The sequence below is a fragment of the Ovis aries genome, chromosome 3 (assembly GCF_016772045.2).
Source record: "Ovis aries strain OAR_USU_Benz2616 breed Rambouillet chromosome 3, ARS-UI_Ramb_v3.0, whole genome shotgun sequence".
NCBI classification, from domain to species: Eukaryota; Metazoa; Chordata; class Mammalia; order Artiodactyla; family Bovidae; genus Ovis; species Ovis aries.
The window spans coordinates 94455553-94477147 of record NC_056056.1 but is presented as its reverse complement, the minus strand read 5'-3'; the positions used below and the strand labels follow the sequence as shown (position 1 = coordinate 94477147).

Genomic DNA, 21595 nt, shown 5'->3' with positions numbered 1-21595 from the left:
ATTCAGGAGGGTAGAGACAGGTGATAGTTTTAAAAGGATCGCTGCCAGCCCTAAGTTAGGCAAAGCCAAGCTCACTCTGGGCTAGTCTTAGGATGGATCATCCTTCCTTGAGTTGCCAAATAGCCCTTCAAATAGCCAAGTTATTGTGCAGTTTGTTCCAAGATTAAGTAAGCTTCACTTGGACCCTCCCATTCAGAAAAGAGCAAAAATTTTCCTCTTTCCAGGCATATTTTACTCTCTTAAGGGAAATTTTCAAACAGACCTTTTGTTGAAAGTTTCTACAGTGCCAGATATCTTCTGCTGTCTGAAATCGTCCTGTATAGTTATTATAGAGTTGCATACTTGGTTTTTATAAGGAGGAGTCGTTAGATAGGCAGCCACCTTGTCTGTAGGCAGAGCGGTAGATGGCAGGGTCCCAAAGTATCAGTTTTATGCTTTTCTTATTGCTACAGGATGGTGAGTTCCTTTCCAGGTGCCAGCTGTTACTCTAACCCTGTCTAACTCTAGACATAGCACAGGAACCACTTTTATTCTCACCTATCTACTTTGAAGAAAGCACTTATTTTTTTTCTCTTCTTATGTTCTTTATCTTGGAATCTGGCAGTTTCTATACTAATCATTTCCAGTCTGTCTGTTCTAGGCTCTTTCTACCCTGACCTGGTGAGATCATGGACACTGTGATGCCTTTGATATTTATTCTTCACCTAAATATCATTGTTCCTTGTTTTAAAAAGTTGAAAATTTTAAGAAACCAAAAAACTTGTAATTTCACCACAATTTTGATCTACTTCCTTACAGACATTATTCTTTGGACACATTTGATATACAATATAAATTTTTACATAAATTTAATTATACTGTGTGCATTTCTTTATACTTTGCTTCCCCTTCCCTTAATATGTACATTATCACAAATATATGTTCATGTCATATGTTGTCATATGATATTACAGATCAACATTATTGTTTTTATTTTCATTATATAGGTTTCTTTAATCTAATGTAATTAATCATGATGGTCATGAATAACAGTAATGATGATGCTGATGATGATGTCACTGTCTACCATTACTTAGTGTATGCTAGGCATCATTTTGTATGATTTGCATACATTGTCTTATTTTATCCTGCTAGCAAAAGTATATATTTTAATATTCCTATTTTTCAGGTGAGGCAGTTGAGACTTGGAGAGATTAAATAAATTGCTTAAGATCACAGAGTTAGGAATAAGCCAGGGTTCTAACCCATACTGTGAGAATGTGAACCCAAGTTCTTTCAACTGTGCACATTTTAAGTGCTTTTTAAAAAAATCACTCATCTGATAATTACTTTAGGTAAAATGATTAAAGTGAGTTACAGGGCAGACATTTTTAGCTTCCTGATAATTTCTCAAAAACGTCATGACAATTCTCATTCCTTAAGAAAAGAATTTAAGATTGTGACTTTGCCATATTTTTAATAATACAGAGTATTGTCTTTTTTCTTTTTCTAACTTTGTAGCAGGAAAACAAATGGTACATTGGTGAATTTTATTTGTATTTTAAAAATCACTATTGATTTTGGACTTTTTTTAACAAAAATATTCTTTTTTTATTCTCACTTTTTTTTTAAATTGAAGTATATTTGATTTACAAAGTTGCGACAATTTCAGGTATATAGGATATATATTTTCTTTTTTAGATTATTTTCCATTATAGATTATTATAAGATGTTAAGTATAGTTCTCTGTGCTATACAGTGAGCTTCCCAGATGGTGCTAGTGGTAAGGAACCCACCTGCCAGTGCAGGAGACATAAGAGTGCGGGTTTGATCCCTGGGTTGGGAAGATCCCCTGGAGCAGGAAATGGCAACCCACTCCAGTATTCTTGCCTGGAGAATCCAGGACGTGGACAGAGGAGCCTGGTAGCCACAGTCCAGAGGGTCATGGAGAGTCGGACACGACTGAAGCGGCTTAGCACACATGCTGTGCAGTCATCCCTGTTGCTTGTTTTACGTATAGCATTGTGTGTCTGTCAGTCCTGCACTCCTGGGTTACCTCCTCTTCTGCTTTGGCAACCCAGTTTGTTTTCTATGTCTGTGAGTTTATTTCAGTTTTGTAAATATGTTCATTTCTATCATTTTTAAGAGTCTGCATATAAATGGTATCATGCAGTATATTTGGCATTATTTCATTCTCTTTTGTGGATGAGCAGTATTCTATTATGTGTGTGTATGGGTATATATACACGTGTATATAGCACATCTTCTTTTTTCATTCCTCTGTTGGACATGTAAGTTGTTTCTCTGTCTTAACTATTGTAATAATGCCATCTTGAACAATGGAGTACATATAACTTTTTGAATTAGAGTTTCTCTGGATATATGCCCAGGAGTGCAATTGCTGGATTATATGGTAGCTCTATTTTTAGTGTTTTAAGAAACCTCCAGATTGTTCTCCATAGTGGCTGCACAAATTTACACTTCCACTAACAATGCAGAAGTGTTCCTTTTTCTGCGCACCCTTTCCAGGATATTATGTTTAGAGTTTTTGATGGTAGCCATGCTGACTGGTTTGAAGTGATACTTCATAGTTTTAATTTGCACATCTCTAATAGTGATGTCGGGAATCTTTTCATGTGCCCATTGCATGTCTTCTTTGGAGAAATGTCTATTTAGATCTTCTGCCAATTTTTTTTTGTGGGGGGAGGGGGTTTGATATTAAGCTGCATGAGCTATTTGTATATTTTAGAAATTAAGCCCTTATTGATAGCATCATTTACAATATTTTCTTCCATTCTGTAAGTTGTCTTTTCATTTTGCTTATGGTTTCCTTTGCTCTGCGAAAGCTTTAAAGTTTAATTAGGTGAAGAGGGTTAAGAGCTACAAACTTTCAGTAATGACAAAAATCCTGGGAGTGTAATGTACAGCATATTGACCATAATCAGTGATATTGTAGAGAATACTTGAGAGTTGCCATGAGAATAAATCCTAAAAATTAAGCTTGTGTGGTGATGGATGGTAACTAGACTTATTGTGGTGATCATTTCACAATGTGTCCTATCTAATCTGAAACCAAATGATGTTATATATAAGACATAGCTCAATAGAAAGCTTTTTTTAAAAAAAAGAAATATGTATGGAATTGACAAAGGGCTACATAGGCCAGTGGGACAGAATAGAAAACTTAGAAAGATAAAAATATGTGACAAAGTTGCAGAAGCAATTCAACAAATGGTGCTAGAATAGTTGCACATTCACATAGCAAAATAGTGAACCTTGAGTACTTCTCACATTTTGTACAAAAAGTAACTCAAAATGTATTATGATTTAAATGTGAAATGCAAAACTAGAAAACTTTTGAGAAAAATAGAAGACCCCCAGCCTCTAGACGTAGACAGAGTCCTTAGACTTTACTCCAAAAGCACTTATTGCAAAAAGAAAATAACTGATAAATTGAACCTCATCAAAATTGAAAGATCCTGTTAACAGGGTGAAAAGCTAGGTTACAGAGTGGGAGAAAATGTTAGCAAATGGCGTATCCAAAAAGGACTAGTATGTAAGAATTAAAGATATTAAAATTTAAAAACAAAAAACAAAAAAACAAAAACAAAAAGGACTAGTATCTAGAATGTATATAAAGACTTTTCCAAACTCAACCATAAAAAAAGTAAATAATCCAGTTATGGTATGGACAAAAAACACACAATGAACAGTTTACCAGTGCATATGGACAGATGGAAACTAAGCACTTGGTAACATCTTTTGTTCAGCATCATTAGTTATTAAAAAGAATTAAAGCCACCATGAGCCATCATTCCACTCCTTTACAATAGTGACTACCCCAAATACCATTATGATTGCTGATGGGCACATATATGGTGCAGGTCACTCTAGAAAACAGTTCGGCAGTTTAAAAAACTCAGCATGAAACTATCATGTAACCCAGCAATTGCACTCATGTTTACTTATCCCAGAGAAAAGGAAGCTTATTTCAGGTATTTTATGTACTTTATAGCAGCTTTGTTCATAATAGCACCAAACGGGAAACAACCCTATAATCTTGAAGGAGATGAATAGTTAAACTATGGTCCATTTGTACCATAGCACTGTGACATATTACTCGGCAATACAAAGGAAAGAACTACTGATATTTGCAGCAACCTAGATGAGTCTTCAGAGATTTATGCTGAGTGAAATAAGCCAATCTCAAACGGCTGCACACTGTAAAATTCCATTTACATAAGTCTTAAATGACAAAAATTATAGGAATGGAGAGAACATTAATGCTTACCAAAAGTTCCGTAGAAGGTAGCGATGGAGGGAAGTGGGTATGGCTATAAAAAGGACGCTTGTGTGATCCTTGTAGTTTTGGAATTGTGCATCCTTGACTGATTGTATCACTGTCAGTGGCCCAGTTGTAATAGTGAACTAATTTTCTAAGATGTTCGCCTTTGGAAAACCTGCGTAAAGGCACATGGAATCTCTCTCTATTAATTTTTTTATAATTGCATTTAAATCTACAGGCCTCTCATAATAAAAAGTTTAATTAAAAATTAGTATTGAAGCAAAGTTTATTTAACTTTTAGTTTCCTTTTTTTTCTTAACCTATATTCTTATATTTTTAAGCAAACATCAGCTGAATATATTTATCTTTTTTGTTTTTAGATATTCTTTCTCTTTTCCTGAATATCTGAAGTTCAATGTGACAGATTTTTTTAATTCTTATATTCTAAATTTGTCTGTTTCTGTACAGTTTCTGTTAATGGGGGAGAAAAGGCATAGATTTATTTATACAAAATTCCTCCAGTCGTCACTTAACTATATAAAGAGCTGTTTTGGGAGGTGGTTTGGCAAGTTTGATTTTGAAAGGCAGGGAGCAGCCATGTGTCTTTAATAAAACAGCCATTACATACATTTATATATCATAAAAATAATGTGTATAGCTCATTCAGTTTATAAAGTTCTTAGACTGAGCCTCAGATTTTTTGCTTTTCCTGGTGTTGACTTCCTCTAATATACTTGAGAAGTCACTTGAAAGCTATATGCTTAGTTCTTCTTGTATAAAATCTTGTATTACACCTTCTGTTAAGCCAGCAGTTTCTATTTACTTATTGTTAATAGTGGGAACTATTAATAATATCTCATTGCCTTTCATCTCCATGAAGTGATTGGTGTAACAACTGTGACAAGATGATATAATTTTTATTTACATTTTTAGATGGTACCTTTTTCTATGTGCTCTTTAGTAATTGTTCAAAGCCCTATTCATTTTGGCAACATGAAAAAGATTAAGAGATTGGGAAATTTTAAAGTTTTAAATTTTGAAGCACTTCAGCAGTTGAAAAGATTGACAGTTGTGAGTTAGAAGAGACTTCTAACCATCGTAATCAAATCACCATACTGTATGTCTTAAACTTACACAGAGATATAAGTCAATTATTTCTCAGTAAAATTGGGGGAAAAAATGGAAAAAAGAATTATCTTGCTAATTGTCTACAAATTGATTAAATTGTATTATAGTATACAATTAGCACATTATTTGTGCATGTAATTGTGCACAGTTATATACAGATTATTCAACTTATGTTTTTTGTAACAAAATGGGACACTTATCTTAAAAGTGAAATCCAAGTCTTTTCCTGATCAATTACCTTAATCATAGAGGAAGTCTGGGTTTCTGTTCTATCCAGGTAGGTAGGTTGTAATTTTAAGCAGTTTGGTTTGCTAAGCATGATTAAGACACTGTTCCCTTTGAGGTTTACCCTTTCGCTTCTAAGGTACAACTGTTTATCATCTTGGGTCAAAGGTTATAAAAAGTAGTCATCAATTAAAGCTTTATTGGTTGTAATTGGTAATGCTATGAAAGGAGGCAGCCAAACTGAATCTAATAATAAAAGACTCTTTGTTAAAATATTTAATAAATTAACACTCTCTCATGGAAGAGGGGAAGCTAATTACAAAGCCCAAGATTGTTAATCATAATGTTTACTTTCTTCAAAAGCACAGACCCAACTATCCATAATCATTAGACATTAGATTTCTTTCTTTTTTAAAATTCTGTAGACTTCTGTCATTCCCGGAGGGGATGTTCTTTTCTATGGCTCAGACTTGGGGTATGGGAGAAAGAGGAAATGCCAAGACAAACATAAGTTATAAGGGGCATCTTAAAAATAAACAGGATTCTGTTAGAACATCAGAATGCTGTTGCTCTTCAAAAAGGGTCAGAAGTTTATGTAGGTTTACTCTGTAAGCTAAGTGAGTAATATCAAGAATTGGGGCATTTAGAAAGTAATGTGTGTTTTTTTTTTTCATGGTTAATTATCTACCAGAGCAATTATCCTTTCCACATCTATGTTGTGAACAGTGTGGTTCTTGAATTTTAGACATTTTTCAAAGCCATAATGTAGGTAAGTGAAGCGGTGACACAGTACTACCGTCACGACTCTTGAATGATCTTGCCATGAGAACTCTGTGAATGGGCTTTCACATCTGAGAATCAAACGATCAAATGAATGTTTCTAGATTTAAGAAATAGGGGACATCTTGGGTTTGTTCTTTACATGTGTTTCTGTAGTCTGATCTTTAAGTCACTTCTAATGAAAGAAAATCCTGCCTTGCGCCTGCTGTTCAAATTAGCCATATGGTGAAGTGTAATATCCCGCTGAATGTCATTACGGTGCCCTGTGATATGTGCTTCCCTTTTCACATGGAAGCAAATTAAAACAGCCCTTTCAGGTGTGTGTGTGTGTGTGTGTGTGTGTGTTTTTAACACTCTGAATAAACCTGTCTTCACTTGGATGCTGGGACAGTTAAAAGGGCGTTCTCCAGCTGCAGTCAGGGCGATAAAATTATAGGCTTTGCTCAAGAGCAAATGGAAATATTGCTTCCTGTAGGCAAAGCCGGAAGAACCTTCTATGTGATTCCCTTCTTCCATTTCTCTCTCTCATTCTCTGCATACTCGTCCATAGTTGTTTCTCAGTCCAAGGGTTCACTTTGTTTTGTTGTGATGGATGGGAAGGATTCTGTCTACTTTCCAGTGAACCTCATATCGGTCTCTGCCGTGGAAGAGTCACTAGATGAAGAGCTGTTTAACCAAATAATGGCATAGTAAATATTTAATAAAGAAAATAGAGGGTCTTTTCCTCTATGTAGACATATTGCCCCTATGAGGAAGTATTGTCCCAGCATAAGCTTTTTTTTTCTATGAAACTGGACATGTTTCCACTAACATTTAGAGACCTGGAGATCAGTAATTGTATGGAAGGTTCAGGATGTTTCTGCATATAGGATACATTGTTACCTTTTATGAAGGAAAGAAATTCAGGAAAGATCTTTCATCTGGCCTTCTCTTTTCCCACTAAGAGCAAGGATCACATGATCCTGACTTATTTGATTCCTGGTGTGACCTACTATAGCAACTATAATTTGAGCTTTGTTAGCAATGAATTTTATCACTTTTATTTATATACAAAAACAAAAGGCCTTAACTCATTTGCCCACACTGAGTGACAATACTGTTTTTTTTTTTTAATGTTTATATTCAGACAAGTCTAGACACGTGGGAAACTCAAAATCATCACTTGTGTTTTTATTTTTAAACATTTATTCATAACCCATGTTCCGGGATTTGTATAGCAGTCTTTAGCACGTGTTTGAAGAAAAGCAGTTGGAACAGTGTTGTGCAGTAAAAGTCGCTCATACTGGATTATGATGTTCTGGAAAAGATTTTTGCCTGGAAAAGTCAGTGAAAAGAACATGTACAATATGATATATGATCCTATTTATATATGTGTTATATGCCCATATGTGTGTAGGTAAAATATCTGTTTAGAATAGCTGCCCTGGTAGCTCAGACGGTAAAGAATGAGACCTGGGTTCAATCCCGGGGTCGGGAAGATCCCCTTGAGAAGGGAATGGCTGCCCACTTCAGTGTTCCTGCCAGGAGAATTCCGTGGACAGAGGAGCCTGGTGGGCCGCATTCCATGGGGTCGCAAAGAGTTGGACACCACTGAGCGACTAAGCACACACACACACACACACACACACACACACACACACACACACGAAGTAGTAAGCCGTAGTTATCTCTAGGAGATGGGGATTATGAATGAAGTTTTTAAAAATTGAAGGTTGATTTATAATATTATCAATATATTAGTTGCATGTATAGAACATAGTGATTAAACATTTTTATAGATTATAGTGCATTTAAAATTGTTGTAAAATATTGGCTGTGTGCCCTGTGCTGTACAGTATGTCCTCATAGCATGTTTATTTTTTATGTACATAGTAGTGTGTACCACTTAATCCCCACACGTCTTGTCCCTCCTTCCTTCCCTTTCCCTACTGGTAACGACTTGTTCATTCTCAATATTTGCTAGTCTTCTTCTGTTTTGTAGTATTCAGTTGTTTATTTTTTTTAATATTTTGCATGTAAGTGATAGCATGCAGTATTTATCTTCCTTTGTCTAACTTGCTTCACCAAGCATAATACTCTCTAGGTCCATTCATGTTGTTGCAAATGGCAGAATTCCATTCTTTTTTATGAGTGAGTGATATCCAATTGTATGTATTTGCCATATCTTCTTTACCCACTCATCTGTTGATGGACATTTAGGTTGCTTCCATGTGTTGGCAGTTGCAGATAGTGCTGCTGTGAACAATGGGATGCATATATCTTTTTGAATTACTGTTTTTGTTTTCTTCAGATCTGGATATATAAATATATAGGAACATGTGTATCAGGCAACTCAAAACTTTTACCACTCTGTGTATGTCTGTGGATGACTGTGAAAGTGCCATGAGTTTTGATTTTGAGGCTACCTATAAATTTTAGCAGGCAGGCAAATTTACAAATTAGGAATCCATGAATAATAATTGACTGTATTTCCTCCTGATTGCTCTCATTAAATGACAACACCAGCCAAACTAGTTACCTAGGTTAGAAATCTCTGGTCAGCTTTCTTTCCTTCATATCCTTTACCACATATATCCAGTTGGCTTGTGCCTCTTTAAGTATATGTCAGGGTCTAATCCTTCTGCAGCTGATTTCCCCTTCCTTCATAGTGCTTACTATATTATAGCTTCCAGGTGTCTAAAACCAGAGTTGAAGTCCAAATATCTTATCATGACCTACAAAGTCCCCCAGCCTTGTCTCCTATCACACCTCTCCCTCACACCCTGTTCCAGTTGTGAAGAACTTCTTGCAGTTCATGGAGTGTGATATCTTTTTTCACTGAATCTCTCTGTCTCTACAAGGAACATTTTTTCCCCCTTTCTGTTCACCTGGCTCACTCTTCTGAGTCATTCTTCAATTATGAGTATAAATGTTATTTTTTTCCTGCGAATCTTTCTCTAACATTTATCCCTCCCCATTCATGTGCATGCATACACACACACACACACACACACACTCAGTTATACGTTCCACTTCAATCCATAGGATTTTATAGTTTATTTTAATATAATTGCTTGTTTAATTTCTAGTCTTCCACTATAGACTATAAATTCAGTGAGGAGATTCTTAGTGTCTTTTACATGGTAAGCACTTTATATTCTTTGTAACTGATTTTTCTGTGACATTGTATGTATTAATTCATTAATTATTGTATAGTCTTTGGAGTACTGTCATTCTAAAGACATAAAATGAAAAAGGAAACAACTTTTGCCTTGCCTTCCTACTGTTTTGTATCTTTTTGTTTATACTTTTATTAGCTTTTCAGATGACTTTTTTTGGTTTGTGTTTTGTTTTTTTTTTCATTTGAGTGGTTAAAGGAGCTTGAGGCCGAAGTGGTAGGACTCTACTGAACATTGTCTATTGACCTATTTGTGAATAGGCAGGCACTCCCTCAATTACTCAGCTGTACTGGGTAGACATCAATTTCTCAATTTCTTCCTATAAGCATTGAATTGACAAAATTGGCGAAGAAATAGAAAAATCAGAGGTGAATTTATTGAACATTCATTAGGGAAAATCTAACTCAATTTTGTAAATGGAGAAGCCAGACTTATTAGATAAATTGGTCTTTTCTTATGTTTTAATTTTATTAAAAAACAAAATATATATAGTTTAGAATTAAGTAGAAGTTCATAATTTGATTTTTATATAGAATGTCATCTTGTTTATTTTCTGTCATTTATGACAAATAATTAAATTAGTATGCTACTGCTAAGTCACTTTAGTCGTGTCCAACTCTTTGCTGTGCTATGGACTGTAACCCTCCAGGCTCCTCTGCCCATGGGGTTCTCCAGACAAGAATAGTGGAATGGGTTGCCATTTCCTCCTCCAGGGGATCTTCCTGACCCAGGGATCGAACCCGTGTCTCCTGCAGTTCCTGCATTGAAGGCAGATTCTTTACCACTAGGCCACCGGAAAGTCCTGGTTAGTATGCTGTGTCCTAATTAACAAGGCTTTACCTAAATTCTCAACTAAGTATATCTTGGCTCAAAGGTATGTTGAAAGTGTAATGTCACACTCACATAATAAAGGGCCTTTTAGGGCTGTTAACCTTAAAATGAAATGTCCTTCACTGTGTACAAAAGGTAATTGACCTTTAATAATACCACTATGCTGGAAAATGGTGACAAGTAGGGGATAACTTTAACAAACCAACATGCAATTTCCACTTCTTATTTCTTAATATAATTATTTGCTACCTCACTAGCTTATGGACTAAGAAAGTCTTGAAATAGCTGTCTTAAGGTTTGCTTTCATTTTTTAGACAGAAAAATTCAGATGTATACAGTTGTCAAAACCTTAGTGTGTTAAAATATTCGATTTTAAGCTACACCAAGAGTTGTCAAACCATGACTCTTGTGTTAGGTCCATCATACTGCCTGTTTTTGTATGACCTTGTGAACTTTTACATTTTCAAATGATGGGTAAAAAATCATTTTTTATCCATAGAAGACTATATTTTATGACAGGTGAAAATGGTATAAAATTCTAATTTCAGTTTCTACAAATAAGGTTTTATTGGAACAGAGCCATACTCATTTATATATTGTTTATGACTGCTCTTATACTACAGCAGCAGTGTTGAGTGTTTGCATCAAGACTGCATGGCTCAACAAAGACTATTTACTATTCTGCTCATTACAGAAAACATTTGCCAACCACTGAGCTACACTATCGAGTGTGCATGATTTAGGACCTTAAATAGCTTTTCCAGTTTAAGGATAACAAAGAAGTCATGTTGAATAAGATTCTTCAGACTTTTGGGAAGGTGAAAAAACCTGAAGGTAGATAGTACATGGTAAGTCTTCTTTCTGTGCAGGAGACCTGTGTTCAATCCCTGGGTTGGGAGGATCCCCTGGAGAAGGGAATGGCTACCCACTTCAGTATTCTTGCCTGGACAGAGGAGCCTGGCAGACAATGGTCCATAGAGTCGCAAAGAGTCAGACATGACTGAAATGACTAGCACTTTCACAGTAAACCTTATCTTCACATGGGTGGGGCTTTCACTTTCATCATTGATTTCATCTTATGTTTTAAATAAGTATTTGCATAGTGGTTACTATTTACCAAGACAATATTCTAAAAGCTTTATAACTCTTCATAATCTTTATAACAAACATAGGAGGTTGGCATCTCTACAAATAAGTAAGCCATAGCATGTCTACTAGTGAAAGGTAAAGAGTTGAACAGTGGAAGTTAGATTAATGAAAGGGAAATTATATAGCTAGTCATATGAGTTATGCTGTGGAGGAAATGGCAGCCCACTCCGGTATTCCTGCTGAGACAATCCCATGACAGAGAAGCCTGGCGAGCTACAGTCCACGTGGTTGGAAAGAGTCAGACACAACTGACTGACGGACACATGAGTTACACAGTTAATAAGGGCTAGGCCATGATTTGAATAAAGTCATCTGGTTCTGAAATCAATGCTGTTAACCGCTATACAATGCTGTCTCTCCCTTTCTACTTTTGTTTATTTAGAAAAGTCTTGGGTTGAGAGTAGGGCTTAATAAAAGGGGAGCATCATGTTTTAAAAGTTTTGAGTTCATATCAGTTTCTAGGGTTGTTATAATCAAGTACCACAACTCGGTGGCTTAAAATAAGAGAAATTTCTTCTGTCACTGTTTTAGAGCATAGAAATCCAAAATTGGGATGTTAGGAGGCTGTCCTTCCTCTGAGATTCTGGGTAGAATCCTTCCCTGCCTCTCCGCGGCCTCTGTGGTAGCCAGTAGTCCTTGGTGCTGAGATGTATCAGTCCCATCTCTGCTTGTGGCTCCATGTTGAACTCTCCCTGCACTGTCCTCATACAGCATTTTCCTCTTCTTAGGAAGACACCAGTTATGCTAGATGAAGGGTCATCCTGTTATTGCATGACTACATCTTAGTGTAACTAATTACACTTGTAAAGACTATTTCTAAATGGTCATGCTGTGAGGTCTGGGGAAGGACATTAATTTCGAGAGGACACTATTCAACCCCAGTTATAGAGCATATGAATCAGCTCTTGTTTTCTAGAGTACCTTTCAGTTTAAGTCCAAAAACCCTACATGAAAAGCTACAAGGCTTTGTTTCTTCCTTTTTAAAAGAAAAAAAATTTTTTTACTTTATTTTGCTTTACAATACTGTATTGGTTTTGCCATCCTTTTTGGTGTTAATCCTGTGCTAGATAATATTCTGTCTGAGAAGACTGAGATTATTCTCAACTTCTGCCTTTTTCTTGCCTTCTTTTGGCCTCTTGCTCATGATTTGAGACTAGATTTTATTCTGGAATTTTCTTCTGGGATGTTCTGTGATTTTTTTTTTAAAGGATCATTTTCTCAACTGTTATTATAACCTACAAGAATGTTGGTTTGTTTTTTTTCTTGTAAATCTGTGATAATTAGTTCAGAAACCAACTTTGATGTTTTTGGAGGTTGAGTTCTGACAGTTTCCTCTGAATAATCTTGTGTCCATTTCTATTGGGATTTGTAAGTTAGGTTCAGTAAGTTCTAATAATTATTTTTGTTTTTTTCAATGGTTATTATTGTTAAAATGACAGATTGTGAGAAATATGGGACTGCCTTAGCTTCTGACCTGGGAGCGTCTCTATACTAGCGTGGTTGGCCCAATTGTGTCAACCTATTTCCTTTCATTTGTTTTGCAGGGGGCCCGGGAAACATTTGAGAACTACTACCGAAAACAAAGGCGAAAACAGGCTCGTTTGGTGCTCCAGCCTCCATCTAACATGGTAGGATAACCACTTTTATTTTTCTCCCTTTTTCATTTTTCTTCTATATCTTTTAATTATTTTCCACTTGTGACCCCCCCTGCTAAATTGTCATTTGGGGACCACTTTTGATGGCTGTGACTTGCACTAAGAAAGTAGCAACTAACATTTCTTGGTTGCTATGTTTCAGGCATTCTTCTAAGTACTAGATATGTATTGTCTCATTTCATCCTCACTGTAATCCTATAAAGGTAGGTTGTTGTTGAGTCACCCAGTCATGTCCGATTCTTTGCAACCCCATGGACTGTAGCACGCCAGGCTTCCCTGGGCTTCAGTATCTGCTCAAGTTTGCTCAAACTCATGTCCATTGAGTCGGTGATGCCATCCCACCATCTTGTTCTCTGTTGACCCCTTCGCCTCCTGCCCTCAATCTTTCCCAGCATCAGGGTCTTTTCCAGTGAGTGAGTGCTTTATGTCAGGTGCCTGATGTATTGGAGCTTCAGCTTCAGCATCGTCCATCCAGTGACTATTCAGGATTGATTTCCTTTAGGATTGTGTGGTTTATCGCCATACTGTCCAAGGGAATCTCAAGAGCCTTCTTCAGTACCACAGTTCGAAGGCATCAGTTGTTTCATGCTCAGCCTTCTTTATGGTCCACCACTCACATTGGTACATGACTATTGGAAGAACCACAGCTTTAAGTATATGGACTTTTGTCGGCAAAATGATGTCTTTGCTTTTGAATATGCTGTCTAGGTTTGTCATAGTTTTTTTTACAAGGAGCAAGTGTCTTTTAATTTCATGGCTGCAGCCCCCATCTGCAGTGATTTTGGAGCCCAAGAAAATATAATCTGTCACTGTTTCCACTGTTTCCACATCTGTTTGCCATGAAGTGGTGGGACTGGATGCCATGATCTTTGTTTTCTTAATGTTGAGTTTTAAGCCAGCTTTTTCACTCTCCTCTTTACCTTCATCAAGAGGCTCTTTAGTTCCTCTTCACTTTCTGGCATTAGGGTAGTGTCATCTGCATATCTGAGGTTATTGCTATTTCTCTCGACAATCTTGATTCCAGCTTGAGGTTCATCCAGCCCAATGTTTCACATGATGTACTCTGCATATAAGTTAAATAAGCAGGGTGACAATATACAGCCTTGATGTACTTCTTTCCCAATTTGGAACCAGCCCATTGTTCCATGTCCAGTCCTAACTGTTGCTCCTTGACCTGCATACAAATTTCTCAGGAGGCAGGTAAGGTGGTCTGGTATTCCCATCTCTTGAAGAATTTTCTACAGTTTGTTCTGATCCACACAGTCAAAGATTTTAGCATAGCCAATGAAACAGAAGTAAATATGTTTCTGCAGTTTACTTGATTTTTCTGTGATCCATCTGATGTTGGCAGTTTGATCTCTGGTTCCTCTGCCTTTTCTAAATCCTGCTTGAACATCTGAAAGTTCTTAGTTCATGTACTGTTGAAGCCTCACTTGAAGGATTTTGAGCATTACTTTGCTAGCATATAAAATAAGTACAATTGTGGGGCAGTTAGAACATTCTTTGACATTGCCCTTCTTTGGAATTCAAATGAAAACTGACATTTCCAGTCCTATGACTACTGCTAAGTTTTCTAAATTTGCTGATATATTGAGTGCAGCACTTTAACTGCATCATCTTTTAGGATTTAAAATAGCTCAGCTGAAATCCCATCACCTCCACTAGCTGTGTTCATAGTGATGTTTTCTTAGGTGCACTTGACTTCCCATTCCAGGATGTCTGGTTCTAGGTGAGTGATCACACCATCATGGTTATCTGGGTCATTAAGACATTTTTTGTATAGTTCTGTGTATTCTTGACACCTTTTCTTAATATCTTCTGTTTTTGTTAGGTCCATACCGTTTATGTCCTTTATTGTGCCTGCCTTTGCATGAAATGTTCCTTTGGTAATTTTATTAAAGAGATCTCTAGTCTTTCTCATTCTATTGTTTTTCTCTGTTTCTCTGCATTGTTCACTTTAGAAGGATTTCTTATCTCTCCTTGCTATTCTTTGGAACTCTGCATTCAGCTGGGTATGTTTTTTCCTTTTTTTAAGACTTGCTTCTCTTCTTTTTTCAACTATTTGTAAGGCCTCCTCAGATAACCATTTTGCCTTTTTTGCATTTCTTTTTCTTGGGGATGATTTTGATCACTGCCTCCTGTACAATGTTAGGAACTTCTGTCCTTGGTTCCTCAGGCATTCTGTCTGTCAGATCTAATCCCTTGAATCTATTTGTCACTTCTACTATATAATCATAAGGGATTCGATTTAGGTCATCCTTGAATGGCCTAGTGGTTTTCCCTACTTACTTCAATTTAAGTCTGAATTTTACAGTAAGGAGTTCATGATCTGAGCCATAGTCGGTTCTTGATCTTGTTTTTGCTGACTGTATGGAGCTTTACCACCTTTAGCTGCAGAGAATATACTCAGTCAGATTTTGGTACTGATCATCTGGTGACGTCCATATGTAGAGTCGTCTCTTTCTCTTCTGTTGTTGTAACAGGGTGTTTGCTATGGTCAGTGTGTTCTCTTGGCAAAACTCTGTTAGTGTTTGCCCCGCTTCATTTTGTACTCCAAGGCCAAACTTGCCTGTTATTCCAGATATCTCTTGATGTCCTACTTTTGCATTTCAATCCCCTATGATGAAAAGGACATCTTCTTTTGGACACCTTGTTAGTTCTAGAAGGTCTTCTAGGTCTTCATAGAACTGTTCAGCTTTGGCTTTTTTAGCATTAGTGGTTGGGGCATAGATACGTAGGCACTCTTATTGTATTTACTTTATAGGCTTGGGAATTGAGCCTTAAGAAATTTAACTGATTTGTGTCTTTATCAAAACAAAAACAATAACTTTTTTCTTCTTTGCTTTTTTGTAGCATGAAACCTTAGACGGCTACAGGAAGTATTTTAATCAAATTGTCGGGTGGGTATTTGTGTGTGTGTCTTAAATTTATGAACTTTCAATAGTTTGTACACTTTTCCTGAGACTTAGAAAAGTACAACAAGTGTTCTTTGGGAATTTATTTTTCTTTTCTTTATTTAAATTCTTAAAACAAGATTTGGTTTTGAATATCTGATGATTTTAAAGGAATGTCTATTTGTTTCAACATTATATTGTTGGAGAATACTTTTTATGGAGAAAGGAAGAATAAAGTTGAATTGTAACCTTATTATATGTGATAGTTTGCTTTTCCATTGTTAAGAGAGAACCAAGCAATCAACAAATGTTGGCACATTTTTTCTAAAAGAGCCAAATGGTAACATGTTTTAGGTTCAACAGACCAAGTGGTTTCTCTTGCAGCTATTCAGCTTTGTTGCGGTACAAAAACAGCTATAGACAATATGTACATGAGACACAATTGGTGTGTTCCAATAAAACAGTAGTTATAAAAATAAGCAGTGTGCCAAATTTATTCCATGGACTGCATCGTTTGCCACCCTCATCTTGAGAATATACACTAGTTTGGAATTGCAGTTCCCCAATAAGCTCCCCAAATATAGGCAGCTTATTCTTATTGCAATATAGTGACTTTGTAGTGAAAAAAGGGAAGTAAGTTGAATTGTTCCATGAAATTTCTTTTTCAAATTCAGATTGTTATAATGTAATTGATAACTTTATTAAAGTGTTATCATGAGCAATTCTCTATTTAAAGAATTGTTGTAATTAGTATGACTATTTAGGTAAGATAGCTAAAGATACATTTCAGATGCATACAAATTAGGATACCACAGCAGAATGTTAAAAAATATGTGTGTAGTTTTTTACTTTTGTGCTATATCTTTTCAACACTTAGATGAAAAAGTTTTGTATAAGGGGAATTATTTTAATATTTTGTGTGTTGGATTCTTAAAATAATGGGTGTTTTAACTTTTGTTGTTTTTAGTAAAGTGTTTTAATGGCCTGGTGTTTTTACTGTAGTGAAACTAGTCTGCTTTATCTATAAACATTATTTTCTTCCCTTTTAAATTCCAGGATAGCATGGTTAACATTTAATGCAAATGTAATTCCAGTTTCTGTTGAAGTGATTAATATGATATCATGATCAAAGGTATAATTCCAAGTCTGATAAATCTGATTTTGTTTGCTATACCAAATAGCTTTCTCTAAGAAAAAACACTAGTATTGCCTTCAAATTTAATGGCAGCTCTTAATGTTTGTGACATGCTGAAAATTGTAATCAAACTATTTTCTGACAGCTGTTCTTTCTTTTTTCCTCAATCTTAGGTTTTTTGTGGTTGAAGATCACATTTTACATACAACACAGGGCTTAGTAAATAGAGCCTACATTGATGAACTATGGGAAATGGCACTTTCAAAAACCATCGCAGCACTCCGTACTCACTCGGTATGTAAGACACCCAAGAGAGGTTTTTACTTCAAGCTAATTGTCTCTACAGTATTCAGTCTTCTACAGCTTTAAAGTCATACTATGAATATCATTTACTCATGAAAGATGTATGGAAGTAACCACTTCAAGTTGCATGTTCTCTAATGCTAAGCCCTCTTTTGTGGATGTTCTTTGCATTAAGAAAGCAACGGCTAACATTTACTGATTGTTCTCTATGTCTTGGGCATTGTTATTGTATTGTTACTGTGTACTGCATATATATTTCATCTTCACTTCATCTTTCTAAGGCAGATACTGTTTTTATATTTGTCATGTAGACTGCAGAACAAACTCAGAGAGGTTAAGTAGCTAGCCTAATATCACCCAACAAATAGAGCTTGGATAGGAACCTTGACGGTATGGCTGCAGAGCCCATTTCTTCGCCACTACACCTTAGTGCCTTTGGAATGCCTATTAATACTGGTTTGGAGTTCACAGATTTATTCTTACTCCATAACATTTCAATAAGTTGCCCGATTTTCAGTTTCCATGCTCTATTGATCTGTTTTACGATAGCATCAATTTTTAATGATAATCTACTTTATTACAGGTGGAGAATCCTGGCTCTGAATTACTCCTTTATTCATTCATTCAATATTCCTTGAACAAGGATTACATGTTGATCATAGCAATACAAGAATGAATAAGACTAAGGACTTTGTTCTTAGAGAGCTGTATTATGATTGGGGAACTTCCCAATAAACTAATCAATATCAGACAGTGATAATGCAATGCAGTTAAAAGAGAGTGATATATTAGGACAACACGGTGCCTGATTTTGATAAGTGATATGAATGGCATTCTGAGATCTAAATATCAAGGAGTCAGTATTTGTGCAAAGATCAATTAAAGATCATACTAGGTATAAGGAACAGTAGTGCAAGGACTTTGTGGTATTATTATGTGTGAAAGTGTTTCAGGAGCAATAGTGAGAAGTTAATAATAAAAGATAATTTGGTATTTTAAAAATTTCAAGAAATGGTTCTAGTATGCATATTATTTTGTTAACCAGAAGCTTAAAAGTCATTCGTCTCTATCTATACATTATCAAGTGTTTCAGAGTAAATACCATGTCTAAAATTTAGAGTTGAAGGGAGTGTAGCCACTTTAAAGGAAACTGAACAATGCTCCAAGTGGGTAGAACATAAGACATAGAACCCTAAGGAGGTATGGTAGGAAGTAAGAATAAAAAAAAATAGGAAGATTTCACATTATTTAGGACCCGTTTGACTCTTTAAGCAGTGAGTTAAGTGGAATATGTGTGTTCGGGACAGGAGTAGAGTAAATTGGAGTGAGAAGATCAGATTTCTATTTTTAAAAGATTATTCTAGCTAAATAATGGATGAGGGATGAGAATGGATGTGGGGGAAAGAGTTATTGGTAGGCTGGTCTAGCATTCCAGACAAGAGATGATGATTGCTGGACAAAAGTGATGGTAGATATGGAAAGAAGTAGATGAGTCTGGGAGATATTTAGGAAGTAAGACTTACAATACTTTGTGATGGACTAAATATAAGAGAGAAGGTTAAAAAAAGTATCAGGGCCTAGGTTTATGATTTTCTTCCTTGGATGATAGTGTTGGTATTGATGGTTTGGAGTGGGAAAGTCATAAGTTACTTTTGGATACGATTACTTTAGATGCCTTTGTGCAGTTAAAGTAGTAGGGTCTATCATTGTTGGTCAGTTGCTGAGTCATGTCCGACTCTTTGCGACCCCATGGACTGCAGCACACCAGGCTTCCCTGTACTTTACCATCTCCCAGAGCTTGCTCAAACTCATGTTCATTAAGTCAGTGATGCCGTCCAAACATCTTGTCCTCCATCATCCCTTTCTCCTCCTGCCTTCAATCTTTCCCAGCATCAGGGTCTTTTCTAATGAGTCAGCTCTTCACATCAGGTAGCCAGGGTATTGGAGCTTTAACTTCAGGATCAGTCATTCCAATGAATATTCAGGATTGATTTCCTTTAGGATTGACTGGTTTGATCTCCTTGCAGTCCAAGGTACTTTCAAGAGTCTTCTCCAACACCACAGTTCAAAAGCATCAATTCTTTAGCACTCAGGCTTCTTTATGGTCCAACTCTCACATCCATACAAGACTACTGGAAAAACCATAGCTTTGACTAGACAGACCTTTGTTGGCAAAGTAATGTCTCTGCTTTTTAATACACTATATAGGTTTGTCATAGCTTTTCTTCCAAGGAGCAAGTGTCCTTTAATTTCATGGCTGCAGTCACTATCTGCAGTGATTTTGGAGCCCAAGAAAATAAAGTCTGTCACTGTTTCCATTGTTTCCCCATCTATTGGTTATGAAGTGATGGGAACAGATGCCATGATCTTTGTTTTTTGAATGTTGAGTTATATGCTAGCTTTTTCACTCTCCTCTTTCAGTTTCATGAAGAGGCAATTTAGTTCATCTTTGCTTTTTGCCATAAGGGTGATGTCATCTGTGTATCTGAGGTTATTGATATTTCTCCTGGCAGTGTTGCATCTAGCTTTTGCTTTATCTAGCCTGGCATGCTGTACTCTGCACATAAGTTAAATAAGCAGGGTGACAGTATACATCCTTGACATACTCCTTTCCCAATTTGGAACCGTTGTTCCATGTCTAGTTCTAGCTGTGTTGGGTTTTGACCCAGATAAGGTGGTCGTATTCCTATCCCTTTAAGAATTTTCCACAGTTCGTTGTGATCCGCACAGTCAAAGGCTTTAGCATAATCAATGAAGCAGAAGTAGATGTTTTTCTGGAATTCTCTTTCTTTTTCTATGATATTGGCAGTTTGATCTCTGGTTCTTCTGTCTCTAGCTTTATTGATTAATGTATCAATTTGAAACCAAAGAGGTTGTGTTGTTACTGAATGTGCTGCAATACTTTCTCTTTTTTCTTGGTAGTTTCTTTAGTATTTATAAATGTTAAATGTTTACATATCTAATTTATATTTATCTTATTTAAAAATTTCTCCCATTGCTTATATGAGTCCAAGGACTTTATCTGGCATTTTAACCATTATATGCTTGCATCATATTAAAATCTGTCATATTTTAAAGTATTTTTTAATGTTTCTGCCTATTTGAAACTAAAAAAGTCTCTTACCTATTTTATGGCTTGATTTTTACACAGTTATATTATTACAACCACCTGTTCTTTTTTTATTACTACCACCTGTTCTTAATGTCATTTAGGGTATGATTAAACAATCTCATTTTAATTTTTTGCCATACTATATCCATTGTCCTAGGATCATTTTTTAAATGTCTTACTATCTTACATTTTATGGTGTGCTATTATTAATACATAAAAATTATACAAAGATAACATGATTAATAAAAGATAGGAAATATTGATTATTAATAGTAATGAAATTGGCCATGATCCCTGGCATAATTATCTGTCTTATATGTAAATTTGAAATGACTTTTTTTCTGTGTATGAATACATGATAGTGCAGTATATATTTTAAATAAAACATGCTGTATTTTTCACTTAATAGGTAATGAATTTGTGTAAATTTTAATGTGCATTTATATAACATTCCGCCTCAGGGATGTAACATTTTAAAGAATAATTCACTTGATAAGCTTTTTAAAAAAAGTTTTTTGAAGCAGACATTATGTGTGTGAGGCAGACAAAATCACAGGGGTAGATGTTTTTCAATTTTTCCCATCCTCTAATGGGTAGACAACTTGTGACTTTTACAAGGAAGGGTTATCTTTCCCTTTGCCTCCATTCCAATGGCAGTCTAACTTTGTCTTTTTTTTTTTTTTAAATTTTAAAATCTTTAATTCTTACACGCATTCCCAAACATGAACCCCCCTCCCCCTCCCTCCCCATAACATCTCTCTGGGTCATCCCCATGCACCAGCCCCAAGCATGCTGTATCCTGCGTCAGATATAGACTGGCAATTCAATTCTTACATGATAGTATACATGTTAGAATGCCATTCTCCCAAATCATCCCATCCTCTCCTTCTCCCTCTGAGTCCAAAAGTCCGTTATACACAGCTGTGTCTTTTTTCCTGACTTGCACACAGGGTCGTCATTG

General features: G+C 35.9%; 1 protein-coding gene across 2 annotated transcripts in view; it reads left to right on the top strand.

The window, feature by feature from the left end:
* EXOC6B (exocyst complex component 6B) overlaps positions 1–21595 on the top strand; it is a 708301-nt gene that overhangs the window by 356550 nt on the left and 330156 nt on the right. For both annotated transcript variants that reach the window (XM_012173630.3, XM_060412346.1), the window contains 3 exons: positions 13080–13163; positions 16044–16090; positions 17393–17513. In XM_012173630.3, coding sequence (XP_012029020.2) covers positions 13080–13163; positions 16044–16090; positions 17393–17513 — 252 coding nt within the window. The remainder of the gene's footprint in view (positions 1–13079; positions 13164–16043; positions 16091–17392; positions 17514–21595) is intronic.